General features: G+C 36.2%; 1 protein-coding gene across 6 annotated transcripts in view; it reads right to left on the minus strand.

Moving 5' to 3' along the window:
• STAU2 (staufen double-stranded RNA binding protein 2) overlaps positions 1-16,615 on the minus strand; it is a 308,588-nt gene that overhangs the window by 170,415 nt on the left and 121,558 nt on the right. For all 6 annotated transcript variants that reach the window (XM_082859013.1, XM_082859010.1, XM_082859012.1 and 3 more), the window contains 2 exons: positions 16,261-16,398; positions 7,684-7,815 (listed from right to left, as the gene is read on the minus strand). In XM_082859013.1, coding sequence (XP_082715139.1) covers positions 7,684-7,815; positions 16,261-16,398 — 270 coding nt within the window. The remainder of the gene's footprint in view (positions 1-7,683; positions 7,816-16,260; positions 16,399-16,615) is intronic.

The following is a 16,615-nucleotide window of genomic DNA, read 5'->3' on the forward strand; positions in this document are numbered from 1 at the left end:
CTATATAGAGAGAAGTAAAATGTATGACCACATCGAAGGTGAAAGAGAAAAAAGTGAACAAAGAGTAAATGGAAAAAACAGAAACAACTAATAAGATGGTAGCTTTAAATCCAACCACATCAACAGCTATAATAAGTACAAATGGTCTGATCATCCCCAACTAAAAGGCAGAGATTGTCAAATTATATTTTAAAAAGCAAGACCCTTGGGACTTCCCTGGTGGCGCAGTGGTTGAGAGTCCGCCTGCCGATGCAGGGGATACGGGTTCGTGCACAGGTCCGGGAAGATCCCACATGCTGCAGAGCAGCTGGGCCCGTGAGCCATGGCCGCTGAGCCTGCGCATCCAGAGCCTGTGCTCCGCAACGGGAGAGGCCATAGCAGTGAGAGGCCCGCGTACCGCAAAAAGAAAAAAATAAATAAATAAATGAATAAAAAGCAAGACCCTATTATATGCTTTCTAAAAGAAACCAATTTAAACATAAAGACACAGATAGGCTAAAAGTAAAATGATGGGGGGGAAATATCCCACACAAACACTGATCAAAATAAAACTGGAGGGCTTCCCTGGTGGCGCAGTGGTTCAGGGTCTGCCTGCCAATGCTGGGGACACAGGTTCGAGCCCTGGTCTGGGAGGATCCCACATGCTGTGGAGCGGCTGGGCCCGTGAGCCACAATTACTGAGCCTGCACGTCCGGAGCCTGTGCTTAGCAACGGGAGAGGCTGCGATAGTGAGAGGCCCGTGTACCGCGATGAAGAGTGACCCCCACTTGCCACAACTAGAGAAAGCCCTCACACAGAAATGAAGACCCAACACAGCTATAAATAAATAAATTAATTTTTTAAAAAATAAATAAATAAATAAATAAAACTGGAGTGACTACATTAACATGAGACAAAGAAGAACTCAGAACAAGGAATATTACCAGGGAGAGAAAAAAATCACATAATAATAAAGTGGCCAAGTCATCATAAAAGCATAACAATCCTAAAGGTATATGTATGTAACAACATAGCTTCAAAGTACATAAAACAAAACTGATAAAGCTGAAAGTAGATAAATCCAAATTTCTAGCTGGAGACATTAACACTTGATAGAAGAAGTAAACAGAAAAATCAGAAGAGACACAGGACTTGAAAGAAGAAATCAAAGGGAAATTAGAACAAATTTTGAAATGAATAAAAATAAAAACTCAACTAGTCAAAATCTGTGGGACAGAGCTAAACCAGTGCTTAAAGAGAAATACATATCATTAAATTCTTATATTAGAAAAGAAGAAAGTTCTCAGATCCACAATCTAAGCTTCTAGCTTACAAAACTAAAACAGAACAGAAAATTAAATCCAAAGCAAGTGAAGGAAGGATAAAATGAAGAGCAGAAATCAATAAAATTGAAAATAAAAAAAATAGAGAAAAACCAATGAAACCATAACCTGGTTGTTTGAAAAGGATAAAAATAATTGACAAACCCCTAGCCAGATTGATCAGGAGAAAAAAAGAGAACAAATTATCAATATCAGAAATGAGACAGAAAATGTCACTACAGATGCTGTAGCCATTAAAAGAATGATAAGGCAGTGTTATGAACAATTTTATACCATTAAACTCAACTTAGACGAAATGGACAAACTCCTTGAAAGATTCAAACTGCCAAAGCTCACTCAAGCAGAAGTAGATAATCTGAGTAGTCTTATATCTATTTTTTAAACTCAATTTATACTTAAAACCTTCCTACAGAAAAAATTCTAAACCCAGATGGCTCCACTGGTAAATTCTACCCAACAATTAAGGAAGAAAGAATACCAAACTCTTTGAGACTATGAAAGAGGAGGAAATACTTCCAAACTCACTATAGGAGGCCAGCACTACCCTGACAGTGATACTAAAACCAGTATTTCTACTTGGGATGATGAAAACTTTCTGGCAGTGGACAGTGGTGATAGTTGCACAACACTGTAACTGTACTTAATGCCACTGAAATGTACACCTAAAAATGGTTAAAACGGTAATCTTTGTTATGTATGTATATATAGCTATCCCCCACCTTTTCAAAGTTTACTTTATGCCATTTGCTTTTATGAAAGACCTGCACTAGTACCTGTTATTGCTGACCAAAAGAAATCCAAAGAGGGTTTTCACTTCTATGAAAAACCAAAAATACCATTCAGCGTTTATTTTGCAGGTAACCATCACTGCGGCAGTGCACACCAGGAGTGGCAACTACATTCAGCATCTCAGCATCCAGCTGCCATAGCTTTGAACTGCGTCTGAAGATCTGTGCTTTATCTGGATTTATGTTGTGCATCCGTTACCAAGATGTGTCCTAAGGTAAACACGTCTTCATTTTAGGCCATTCTGGCTTACAAAATGTTTCACAGGAATGCTATACTTTCAGATAGTGGGGGAAAACTGTATCACATAAAGTTTTTAAAATCCATCAGTAAAAAAATTCACCATATCCACAAACTAAACAGAAAAGTCATATGCGTATCCCAACAGATGCACAGAAAGCATTTGGCAAAGTTCAACATTCACTGATAATTAAGGGGGAAAAAAACTTCCCAACAATGCAAGAATACCAGGAACTATCAGCCTGATATAGAGCATATATAAAAAGCCTACAGGGGCTTCCCTGGTGGCGCAGTGGTTGAGAGTCCGCCTGCCGATGCAGGGGACACGGGTTCGTGCCCCAGTCTGGGAAGATCCCACATGCCGCGGAGCGGCTAGGCCCGTGAGCCATGGCCACTGAGCCTGCGCATCCAGAGCCTGTGCTCCGCAACGGGAGAGGCCACAACAGTGAGAGGCCCGCGTACCGCAAAAAAAAAAAAAAAAAAAAAAGCCTACAAGCATCACGGTGTATAATGGTGAAAGACAATGATTTCCTCGTAGGATCAGAAACAAGGTAAAGATATCTGCTTTCCTATTCAACAATCAATCGCTTCTATTCAACACTGTTCTGGATGTTCTACTCAGGGCAATAAAGCAAGACAAATAAATAAAAAGCATACAGATTAGAAAGGGAAAAAAACTGTCTTTATTCACAGACGACACATCATAGATGCAGAAAATCACAAAAAAATCTACAAAATAAGCTAATCTAACTGATAAGTCAGTTTAGCAAGGTCACAGGATACAATGTCAATATATAAAAGACAACTGTATTTCTATATGCTAGAAAAGAAGAATTGGAAATTAAAAACCAATACCATTAACAATAGCACCCACAAACATGAAACGCTTAGGGATAAACATTAAAAATGTACAAGGTATTTCTATGAAAAAGTACAAAACACTGCTGGGATCTATTTCCAAAAACCTAAATAAACAGGGAGCTAGATCTTGTTCATGCACTGGAAGACTCAATATTCTTAAGCTATCAATTTATGCAAAACTGATCTATATAGTCAACACAACCCCAAAGAAAAATCCCAACTGGGTATTTTTTGGTAGAAATTGACTCTACAGTTTATTATGAAAATGCAAAGACTCTAGATTAGCCAAAAAGATTTTTAAAAAGCAGAACAAAGATGGAGTTCTTTATCTGATTTGAAACCGTAGCAAAAAAGCTACACTCTATATACAGTTGTAATAGCTAAAGAACAGACATAAAGATTAATGGAACAGAATAGAGACTCTAGAAACAGACCCATACATATGTGGTCAACTGATTTTCAACCAAGGTGCTAAGGAATTCAATGGAGAAAGCACTCATCTTTTAAACAAATGTGGTGCCTGAACATACATAAAAAAAGGAGAGAAGGCAGGAAGGGAGGAGAGGGGAGTCCTTCATCTGATAGAGGACTGGCACACAAAATATATAAAGAACTTTTACAACCCAATAATAAGGAAGCAAAACATCCAGTTTTTTAAAAGACAAAAATTTTGAACAAATACTTCATGGAAGAGATATGAATGGTAAATAAACACATGATAATCTACTCAGCATTATTAATTAGGGAAAATGCAATTAAAATCCAAAGAGATAATGTTATACACCTACTAGCATGACCAAAGCTAAATGACAATAACAAGAGCGGGAAAAGATGTGGAGTAATTGGGAATCTCAAACATTGCTTGTGGTAATGCAAAATGGTACAGCCTCTCTGGAAAACATCTTCAGTTTCTTGTAAAGAGACACGGTACTTATTATTTAACTGTGTACCTATAGGATATACTAGAGAATATGTACGATAAAGATTTTTAAATGAATGTTTGTAACCACTTTATTTATAATAGCCTCAAACTACAAACAACCTAAATGTTGGTGAAGAATAAAATAGTGACAAACAATAAAACAGAACAAATGAATGATAAATGCAACAACGTGCATGAATCTCAGCAATAAGAAGCCAGACACAGGACTTCCCCAGTGGCGCAGTGGTTAAGAATTGCCTGCCAATGCAGGGGACACGGGTTCGATCCTTGGTCCAGGAAGATCCCACATGCCACAGAGCAACTAAGCCTATGGGCCACAACTACTGAGCCTGCGCTCTAGAGCCCACGAGCCACAACTACTGAGCCCGCGTGCCACAACTACTGAAGCCCTCACGCCTAGAGCCTGTGCTCCGCAACAAGAGAAGCCACCACAATGAGAAGTGCGTGCACCAAAACAAAGAGTAGCAAGGGGCTCGCCACAACCAGAGAAAGCCTGCACACAGCAATGAAGACCCAATGCAGCCAAAAATAAATAAATAAACTAAATAAATTTATTTAAAAAAAAAAAAAAGAAGCCAGACACTAAAGGCTACATAATGTACGATTCAATTTATACAACATTTTGGAAAAGGCAAAATTATAGAGACAGAAATCAGACCAGTGCTTGGCAGGGGCTGAGGAAAGGGGAAGACATTTACTATAAATGGGCATTAAGGAATTGTTTGGGGTAACAGAAATGTTATAAATCTTAATTGTGATGGTGGTCAGTGCATGTACACACACACACACACACACACACACACACATCAAAATTTACTGAACCACAACTCGATAAATCTGAATATTTTTAAAGGGGGTATGTTAGTGCATACACATAGAGTATCTCTGTAAGGATATTTATTTCATCTTTATTTATCAAATCCTCACATAAGATTCACTATATTTCAGACACTATTCTACACAATGTACAAATATTAACTCACTGTGGGAGATAACTTTTTAGGAAGAGAGACCAAGGGACTGAGGGTCTCAGGGTGAAGTGAGACTAACATTTTTTTTTTCACTGTTTACTCTTTCGTGCTATTTAAATTCTTTTAATCATGTACATATCTTGCTTTTTTTAAAAGCCGACTTTTTAAAAACTGCTTTTACAGGGGTTTTTTTTAATTGCTTTTGCTACATTCTCCAAAGATCTTCTTATTGACAAGTCATCATATTCACTCCTTCTCTTATTCGATCTCTGCAGCACACGACTGCCACCTTTTTAAAATCATTCTCTACTGCCCCTTTTGCAGGTATTCTTTCCTCCTCCTTCTTCCTGTACCCCCACGCACATTATCTGCTACTGAGATCTCATCATGTACACCTCAGAAGGACTGCTGGTGTCTTTCCCCTCTCCTCTCTACCACCACTGCCTTAGTTCGGATTCTCAGCATCTTTCACCTGAACAATTCTGCTAGCACGGGCCTCCCTGCCTTCAGTCCTGTCCTGCCCAAACCCATTCACTACATTACTTACAGGACTGTCTTTTGAAGAAAGCAAACCAGATCATGTCACTTTCAAGTTCAAATCTCAAATTAATAATTCAAAAGCTCTTACTTCACATAAAAACTGTGGTCTCGGCTATTCCTGACTTTCCAGATTCATCTTCACATATCTAGAATTTTAATTATACTATAATTTTTGTCATATGATTAAAGCTCCTCACCCCTAACACTTACTGGTCAGTTCTTGCGTGCAGGGACAAAATTCCAGTCATCCCGTTATCTTCAATTTTAAGTGTTTGGCATTTAGTGGGGGTGGTGGTTAATTTTATGTGTCAACTTGTCTGGGCTACAGTTCTCAGACATTTGGTCAAATGTTATTCTGGGTGTTTCTGTGAGGGTGTTTTTGGAAGAGATTTACATTTAAATCACTGAACTTTGAGTAAAGCACATGGCTCTCTATAATGTGGGTGGGCCTCCACAGTTGAAGTCCTGCCTAGAAAAAGGCTGACCTTCCCTGGAGCGAGAGGCAGCTCTCTAGCCAATCGCCTCTGGACTCTGCAGCTCTTTCCTGAGTCTCCAGCCTGCCAGCCTCCCCAGCAAATTTTGGACTAGCCAAGCCTCCAAAATGGCATGGGCCAATTCCTTAAAAAAATCTCCGTGTGATACACACACGCACACACATACACACATACACACACACACACACACACTCTCTCTCTCTCTCTCTCTCTCTCTCTCTGTTGGGCTCTGTTCCTCTGGAGAACCCTAACTAATAACACAGTGGGTAAGCAAAAAACGTTTTTCAAATTAATGAAATTAATGCCAGTTTTTTGTTCTATTTTATTTTCACGTAACTTACAAATAAATGTCTATGAGATTTATTTTGACATATTTTTATAAATCACCTATCAATTTTAAGTCAATATAAATGTGTTAAGTTAAAACAACATATACACAATATAGGAACTATAGAAACTTGAACACGTTAGGTTTCATGTTACAAATACTTTTAAAAGAAGAAAAAGCATTCATTAGCCAGGTTATAGAAACAGAATTGAAATCGCCAGTGATATCACACAGACAAATAATTTTTAATCACTCAAAATAACTTTCTAGATATTCATAGTACCTTATAAAGAAAAGCATATCTAAGTATTTTTTAACAGATGATTTCATTTCTACTCTAGCCTTCAGAAAGGTGTTCCTACAGAAACTGAAAATATCCCTGAAACAGAATCCTTATGTGAGAAAATGGCATGGAAAAAAGCATATTGTTCATGATAGAAATACTGATTATGCCTGTTTTGTGAATGTTCATACAAATAAAATATTTAATAAAAATAATTTATACATATGTATAGATAAAATAATTTAATACAAAGTGAAATGAAGCCAGTTCCTGCCTAGTTATCTGCCAAGTCCTGAATTCAAGGTTCTCAGCTTCTCTTACAACAGAGGTAGGTGTTAATGATGTCATTACCTGCTGCAGAAGAAATAGGGGACCATGAACACAAGTCTTGGCAGAAAATAAACACCCTCTGAGTTTACCTTTAATTTAAAGTAAACAGAAAAATTAGTTTATAGAGTGTCTGTCCTATATAGCTCCTGCCCTAAAGGTGTAATCAGGATCTTTATTTCTAGTGTTTTCAGCTGTATTCCAGAAATAAAGGCTAACAACCTCTATTCTTAAAAAAGCACAAACTAAAACTGTGTACATAAGGCAAAAATCATCAGTCAGTAAGCTAAAAATTATTACATTGGTATTATATAAGATATGTATAATGATACAATGAACTTTTAGTATTTTCTAATTGTAAGATTATAATATTTTATCTTGAACCCTAAACAGCTGTTATTTTATACCTGGAGAATCTATCTTTAAAGAGATGAAGATAGAGTACCACCTTAGAAAAGTTAAAACTTGACATCTACTTTAACACCAGTTAAGACAGTACTTAAGAGTCAAGGAACACTGGGACAGAATTTGCTCATCACTTTTGTACCCTGACAGGATAGAACTTGTCCATGTAAATTTAACTCTCACCTTGTCAAGTTGATCTTGAAGACTAGTGGATGCTTTATAACCAAGCTGTAACAGCATTGCTTCTGCAGCATTTTTTTTGGCTATCTTTTTATTAGGTCCTGTTCCAGTAGCAACTTCATTGCCTACCTTGACCTGGTAAGATTAAAGTAAGAAATTAATGATAGCTGCTTTGGTAACAAACCTTAACACCATAAAGCAATGTGTTCTGCTCTCTAGCATTCAAAAATATAAAGTTCAGTCCATAATAAAAATGGCAATTAAGATCCCTTTTATGTAAAATATATATGAATATATACATGGAGAAAAGTATGGAAACATGGTCCTCAAAATGTCAGCGGGGGTTATCTCAGGATGACAGAACCTTAGAAGATTTTTAGTTCCTTACATATTTCTATATTATTTGATTTTTAAACAATAAACTTGTATTATTGATATAAGCATAAAAATAAAATTCACATTGTAGAGAGTTGATTACGACTACATTTAGTATTCTTAATAAACTGAAAAGGCTGAAATTCATGCTGCTGCCACTTAAAATAATATAAAATGGGCAGAGGACCTGAATAGACATTTCTCCAAAGAGGACGTGGAGATGGCCAAGAGGCACATGAAAAGATGCTCAATATCGCTAATCATGGGGGACATGCAAATCAAAACCACAATGAGCTGTCACCTCACACCTGTCAGAATGGCTATCATCAAAAAGAACACAAATAACTAATGTTGGCGAGGATGTGGAAAAAAGGGAACCCTCCGGCACTGTTGGTGGGAATGTAAATTGGTGCAGCCGCTGTGGAAAACAGTGTGGAGGTTTCTCAAAAAAACTAAAAACAGAATGGGGGAGAGGGATAAACTGGGAGACTAGGATTGAGATATACACACTACTATACAAAAAATAGATAACTAATAAGGACCTACTGTATAGCACAGGGAACTCTACTCAAAACTCTGTAATGACCTATATGGGAAAAGAACCTAAAAAAGAATGAATATATGTATATGTATAACTGATTCACTTTGCTGTACCCTAAAACTAACACAACATTGTAAATCAACTATACTCCAATAAAAAATTTTTTTTAAAAAAAAAGAACTACCATATGTCCCAGCAATTCCACTCCTGGGTATATATCCGAAAAAAACAAAAACACTAATTCAAAAAGATACATGAACCCCAATGTTCATAGTAGCATTGTTTACAACTGCCAAGATATGGAAGCAACCTAAGTGTCCATCAACAGATGAATGGATAAAGAAGATGTGGTATATACACACAATGGAATACTACTCAGCCATAAAAAGAATGAAATTCTGCCATTTGAAACAACTTAGATGGACTTGGAGGGTATTATGCTAAGTGAAATAAGCCAGACAGAGAAATACAAATACTGTATGATGTCACTTATATGTGGAATCTAAAAAATACAACTAGTAAATATAAGAAAAAAAGAAACAGACTTACAGAAAACAAACTAGGGGGGAGAGGGAGGAGGGGAGAGGCAATATAGGGGTAGGAGATTAAGATGTACAAGCTACTATGTATAAAATAAGCTACAAGGACATACTGTACAACACAGGGAATATAGCCAATACCTTATAATAACTAAAATTGTGAATTATTGCATTGTACACCCGTAACTTACATAATATTGTACAATAACTATACGTCAATAAAAGTCTTTAATCCAAAAAATAAATTTTAAAAATGATATCGTTTACAAAGGTTTACATTAAATAGTTCCTGAAGACAATTAATATATAAAGGTTAGTACAATACTGTGGTTAAGAACAAAGACTTCCAAGTCAGATTTAGTTGAAATCCAACTCTACTACTTCCTAGCTGCATGAACTGATTCAAATTATTTACTATCTCTAAGCCTCAGTTTTTTCATCAGTAAAAGAGGGATAATACAATGATCTAATAGTGTTGCTTTGAAAATGAAACACAAAAATGTATGTAAACTACAGTGTATGTTACAGTATGTGAGTATAACTGCTCAATAAATGGTAGCTTTTTATCATTAGAACTATTACACAGTTACCTTTTGTGAACACTTGATGTACACATGTATATACGTACATCAACATATTTAAATATACATCAGTCATTTTATATCCACGTGTACATTTCCTGAGTTGGGTAATGATTTTTTAGACTTGCATGTACTGAGATAATACAAATATAAAAAGTAAATTAGAAAACAAAAAAGGAAAGAATTACAAGGAGAAACAGAAAATACACAATGAGAGTGGAATTTGTTTTTATACATTGTTCTCAGTAAGTGAGAGAAGCAGACAAGAAGATAATCACAATTTTGGAAATTAAACAATCTAAATAATCTATGGGCAAAGAAGAAATCTCACCAGAAATTAGAAAATATTTTAATAATAATGGAAATACAATATATCAAAACTTGAAGGATGTAGATAAAAGAGTGTCTAGAAGAAAATAAATAAGCCATAAAAGCTTAGAGAGGTCTTCCCTGGTGGCACAGTGGTTGAGAGTCCACCTGCCGATGCAGGGGACACGGGTTCGTGCCCCGGTCCGGGAAGATCCCACATGCCGCGGAGCGGCTGGGCCCGTGAGCCATGGCCGCTGAGCCTGCGCGTCTGGAGCCTGTGCTCCGCAACGGGAGGGGCCACAACAGTGAGAGGCCCGCGTACCGCAAAAAAAAAAAGCTTAGAGAAAGGCAGAAAAGTAATAGGCTAACCATCCATCTCAAGAAGTGATTAACAGCAAAATAAACCCAAAGAAAATAGAAAAATAGAGACAAGAGCAGAAATTAAGGAAATATAAAACAAAGTACAACAGAGAAGTTCAAAAAGCTTAAAGTCGGTTCCCTGAAAAGACTAATAAAATGATAAACCAAAGGTAATACTGATCACAAAAAAATAAGACACAAATAAGAATGAAAATGGGAGATTACTATAGCTTCTGTAGCATTACAAAATAATAAAGGATACTGAATATTTCAGCTAACATTTTTTGACTATTTACATAAAATGGAAAAATTCCTAGACAATACAAATTACCAAAACTGGCAGAGAATAAACTCTTAGCTATATAGATCTGTAACTACTAAAGAAATTAAAACCACAATTAAAAACTTTTCCACAAAGAAAACTTCTGAGAGCTTCTCCAGTAAGTTCCACTCAACATTTAAGGAAGAATAATGCTAATCTTACAAAAATTCATCCAAGAATAAAAAAAGAGGAATCAGTCCCCAATTATTCAGTGAGGCATCACTTTGGTTCCAAAATCCAACAAGTATAAGAAAAAAATTTTACAGACCAGTTTCACTCATGAACATAAATGCTAGTTTAAACCATATAATAGTACATTGAACAAAGCAATATTAAAAAGAAGAAAAATTGTGACTAAGTTAGGTTTATTCCAAAAATGCAAGATAAGTCTAACATTCGAAACTCAAAACAAAATCAATGGAATCTGCTATATTAATCAGTTGAGGAGACAAATCATATGATCACCCTAATAAATGAAGCAAAAGCATTTGCTATAACTCAACATCCATTCATGATAAAAATTCTTAGCAACTAGGGAAGGAAGAGAACTCAAACCTCAGCAAACATTATACTTAATGTTGAAGTTCTGAAATTAGAAACAAGACAAAAATGCCCTCCATTTTTACTAGTATTTAACATTTTACTGCAAACCCTGGACATAGCAATAAGGCAAGCGAAATAAAAGGTTTAAGAATTAGAAGTGTAAGAACAAACTGTCATTACTTGCAGAAATAATATTTACAGAGGAAATCCAAGAAAATGTATCGGTAAACTATAAGAATTTATGAAAGTACAAGTTCTTGTATAAAAGACAGTATACAAAAGCCAACTGCCCTTGTATAGTCCATCAACGATTAAGTAGAAAATGAAAAATATTAAAAGATACAATTTCTATTAAACAAAAATCAAATATCTATGATGTTTAAAATCTTTACACATAAAACAATACACGTTATTGAGAAATATTAAGATAAACCTAAAAGAGGTATGCCATTCTCATGCATTGAAGACTCAATATTATAATATCAATTTTTTCAAATTGACCTATAAATTCAATAAATTCCCATCAAAATCCCACACATATTTTCACAATATTTGACAAGCTGATTCCAAAATTTACATGGAAATGCAAGGTGCAAAGAACGGCCAAGATCCTTTTGAGGAAGAACAAGGTGGGGGCATTATTCTTCGGCATGTCTAGACTTACTATAAAATTAACATCAGGGAAAAGAGAGATAAACTTGACTGCCTTAAAATGAATTACTTCTATTCCTCAAAAAGTATCATTAAAAAAGGAAGAGTCAAGTCACAGCACAAGAGAAGATATTTGAAATGCCATATAACTGCAAAAGGTTCACATTTCCAGAATATATAATAGATTCCTATAAATCAATTTTTTTAAAAAAAACAGCTGAAAAATGAGCAAGAAAGCTGAACAGGCAATCTATATCTGAAATTTTGAATTGTTTTATCAAATGTCACTGCAATTTGTTTAAAAAAAATTAGAAAACTTCAATAGCTTCATGTCACTTTAATAAAATTTCACAACGACACCTATACTGGGTACTATCAATGAATGGCTATGTGATACAACTAAAACTAGTTTTCAGATACAATGTATGATAATTCTACACATATTTTTCTTTTTTGGCTTTTGTGTGTAATCATAACATTTGTTATTTCACTTGTGTCAGAACATATAGATTTCCATCTGGTATCCACACGTGTGTACTGTTTGCCATTTATTCTTACACCATTATTGAGATTTTTATTTGTATTACTATTTCCATCACTACTTTTAAGCTTCAGTGAACCAGCTCCTTTTAAGGAATTAGGGATATGCAACACAGTGCTTAAAAAAAAACTTAACAATTATAAATAATGTCCAAATTATATGACAAAGAACTGCACTTTCTAAACAGAGTATAACTCAAGATGAACTAAATGACATACTTCTTGCAGTATATGAGACACTGAAAATGTACTCATTATAGAACCTCTGTAACAACTATCACAAATCTTATAGTTCAGATCTGTGCAATGTTTTTGAAACATTTCATTGCTGCTTCTCCTGAAACCAGAAACCACCACATTATGACAAATCAGCAAGTAGTCTATGGACCCCACTCAGAAGCACTGATCTAGTGCTGTTCACGGCATATCCTTGGAGCTGGGTGAACACACACACCTCCCACATCTGTTGGCCTGCACCTGACCCGATGTATCAAGGCCTTGTGTGTCCTTGAGTCCCTGGCAAGAGCCAGCCTCTGCTACCTGTTGTTTTTTCCAGTGCTTGGTTTGTTCCCCAGCTTCACCAGACCCTGTGTTGTTGCTGGAATGCATGCTAGCTAAAAGATTAGGCCAGCTACGTCAGAAGCTTCCTCTACTGCTCTGAGGGTCACAAGACTTGCCAAAGTAAATGGCAGCAAAAGATAACTGAGCAGCGAAAGATGTTTCATCTGTTTTCACAAGCTATATACGTCTTGTCATTCTCATTCAAATCTTCTGCTGCTTCATCCCGAAGTCTCATTTACCTGCCCAGGCCTGAGGCCCTCTGGCTCCAGGTTCCTGCTCTTGGGCCATGGGGTTCCCATCACAGCATTCACCTTAAATCTATGTCTGCCGCCTTTCCGTCTGACCTACTCTGACACCTCAAGACTTATTTCCAGAACAGGTGCTTCCAGATTCATTTTTCCCATTCACCCACCCCTTGTCTGACACAAGTTTTTACAGTTGCATGGTTCAATAGCTTGTGAGTAGTTGGTTACCCCAGAGTTATTTGTTACTATTGAAAAAGACCACTGTGCTAAAGGACTTTGATTCCCTGCCAGCACTCACAGTGGTCACTCAAAAAAAAGAAATCACTGCATTATAAAAGTCAAGTAAGTATGTAAGTAAACTTCCAAAAGTCATCTTCCTACAAAGCTCACAAATTTTATAACTATTGTAAGACTTTTACATTAAAAAGCTAATTTTTCTGCAAAGAAGCTCAATTATTTTGCTACGCAATAAATTTAAGACAGACAGATTTTTTGTCTTTAAACAAATCATTTAAATTAATCAAGTCATCTGGACTTCCTGGCATTCCAGTGGTTAAGACTCCACGCTTCCATTGCAGGGGTCACGGGTTTGATCCCTGGTCAGGGAACTAAGATCCCACGTGCCACACAGCACAAAAAAAAAACCAAAAAAAAACCCAAGATACTATTTAAAAAAATTTTATTTTTAATTAATCAAGTCCTCAAAAAACCAACGAAAAAATTCTAAAATAGCATTTACCAAAAACTTAATTATCTTTCACTGAGTCACAAATGAAATTTCCTTTACATATATTTTTTAAAATCTGGAGATCTTAATCACAGGTAGAAAAATTAACATCATACGACACATAATAACAGAATGTGCTGATATACAATTTAGTTATCGTTATTTTCTCTTGAAAAATTAAAATATGCCTCCCCCCCAAAAAAAAAAAAAAAACTTTAAGAAATTTTCTCTGGACCTAAATACCCAAATAATGTCATCAGAGATTTTCCTTTACCTAGCAATCAATACAAGTAACTACATCCATTTTATAACACACATTTGTTTGTGGGGATTTTCTGGTGATAGATAAATATGAGCGCATTATCTTTAGAGAGTTTACTTCCACATTCAATTATAACGAATGATAACATTGTTTAAGTAGTTTATACAAAAGCCTTTACTTTGATGAAGTTGCTGCAATACTGTAATGATTCCACTGGGGCTTTCAGAAGAAGGCAAAAACAATATGAATTCAGTGTGAAAACATTTAGAAGTACAGCCAAATGTTCCTGTTTGACTAGAATGTTTATGAATACCCATAAAATGGAAGCTCGCCTAAGATATTCTAAATTCAAAAGGGGTACTCAATATACTCCACAGGAAAGGAATTGTTTAATAAAGTCAAAGCCAGCTTGTTATTCCTGACACAGGTCTAAAATGTAGGGGATTTTTTTTTCCCCCTCAAGTTTTGGAGTTCAAAGAATATTTTCTATAATTCTTTAAAGTCAAGAATGTAAAAAGAAAACCGGTGCACATGTTTAACAAAGTGAAAATACTGGAACCACACTGTTGCAGGTCCCAGTGACATCCAGACAATAATGTGTTCACAAACCACAGAAGAATTCCCCCTCTCTGGATATCTAAGTTCCCAACCGTGGTTCACCTGTAACTACATCATAAGTTTATATCGCCAACAAAAGCCTAACATACTAGCTCTCAATCAGGCAGGCAGCAAATATACCTCACATGTTTAAGAAGGTCCTACTACATACATACCGCCATATTGGGTACTGCGAGATAAAGAAACGTGGGGATTACAAATAAGGAAGGAAGGTAAAATTTAGACATGCATGAAAGTTAATCAACATGAGATACACTATTTGAGTCCAGAACGTTTGCCATGGGTCAGCACTTAATTAACATCTGTTGATTGCAACTGGGTTTTATTACAAATGAGAGCCACAGGTTTGACGGGAAAAAGGTTCTCTGACAAGCCTATTATAACAGAAACAGTTGGGACAATGAGAATTTAAACACAGACTGGGCGTGAGATGATTCTAATGAACCATGCCTAATGTAAGAAAAGGTAAGAAAAACCTCCATATGTTTTAGAGATACACACTAAGTACGTAGGCTAAAATGACATGTGGTTAGAAAGTAGCTTTAAAATACTTCAGGAAAAGAAGGAAAGGAGGGTGGGAGGAAGGGAGGAAAGAAAAACTGACGGCCAAAGCCCAGTACAGCAGAAATCATAATTGTTGGCTTTCGATGATGGGCATTTTCCCTAAGATGCCATTATACTCTTCCATTATACTACTTTTTAAAGCCTACTATTAAATATATCCACCTTTGGCTATGTCTGAAATTTTCGTAACAAAAATGAAAAGTTTCTGTGATACCGGGGCTTGACTTGGCAAATGGACAGGTATAGGATTTAAAACGAAGGAGGGCATTTTAGGCCTTCTCCCTCATTCTCAGTCCCCACTCATCGACCAATACACCAGCAACCATTCTTGTTTTCTTGGCTTCACAACGCAGCAGTTAAGTCTCTCAGCAATTCCGAGTTCCTCAGTCCTCACCACAGTTAGGTAGCCGGCTAGCTCCCTTTTCCTAATTTATCTAATAACCCAAAAGCCCGTGCTCTTGGCCCTGTTCCACATACTACGTCCACCCTTCTAAATTTTGTTTCTAATTCCATCTGTCTTTTATTCCCAGTAGTTAATAGACTCCAGCTGCAAACTGCAACACATTAAGTTACAGATAGGCATTCCCAGTGATGAACTCTGTGTGAGCTCACAGCCCCTTAGAAACGCATACTATCTATTCTAACACGTCCTTGACACTTGAATGTTTCAACCAAGTGGGTAGATGGGCCTGGAGGGAATGAACACTTTAAATGTAAACAGTTTTATTACCTTCTACTATTAATTCCTAGTTTTCGTTTCCACCATATCTCTATTCCAGCATCAGGATTTCTAAATTTTTTCAATAGCTAAAAAAATCTTTTAATATAAAAGTTAGAAATACCTGCATCACAAATTCCCGACGTCGAGGCATTCCTCTTTCTGAAAGCAAAACGTAATCTGGTTCCTTTTCCTTTTTGGCCTGTTGAATTTGAGCCAGGCGGCTAATGGGGTTCATTCCTTGACCATATTCTGGTCCAGCCTAAAAAAATTTAAGAAAAATTTTCAAAACATAAGACCTGCTTTTAAAACTTGTTATTAGATCCTTAAAGAAACCATGGTTCTCACCTCCTCCCCTGTACCCCAAAACTCTGTCTGAAATAAATGAAAATTTATAAAGGAAAATTAGAAAATGGATCTGAAACTAGGCTTCTATAGGATTCAGGGCTCAGAAGTATTATTGTTGAGTTGGTCAACTA

This window comes from Leucopleurus acutus, assembly GCF_964270905.1.
Source record: "Leucopleurus acutus genome assembly, chromosome: 17".
NCBI lineage: Eukaryota > Metazoa > Chordata > Mammalia > Artiodactyla > Delphinidae > Leucopleurus > Leucopleurus acutus.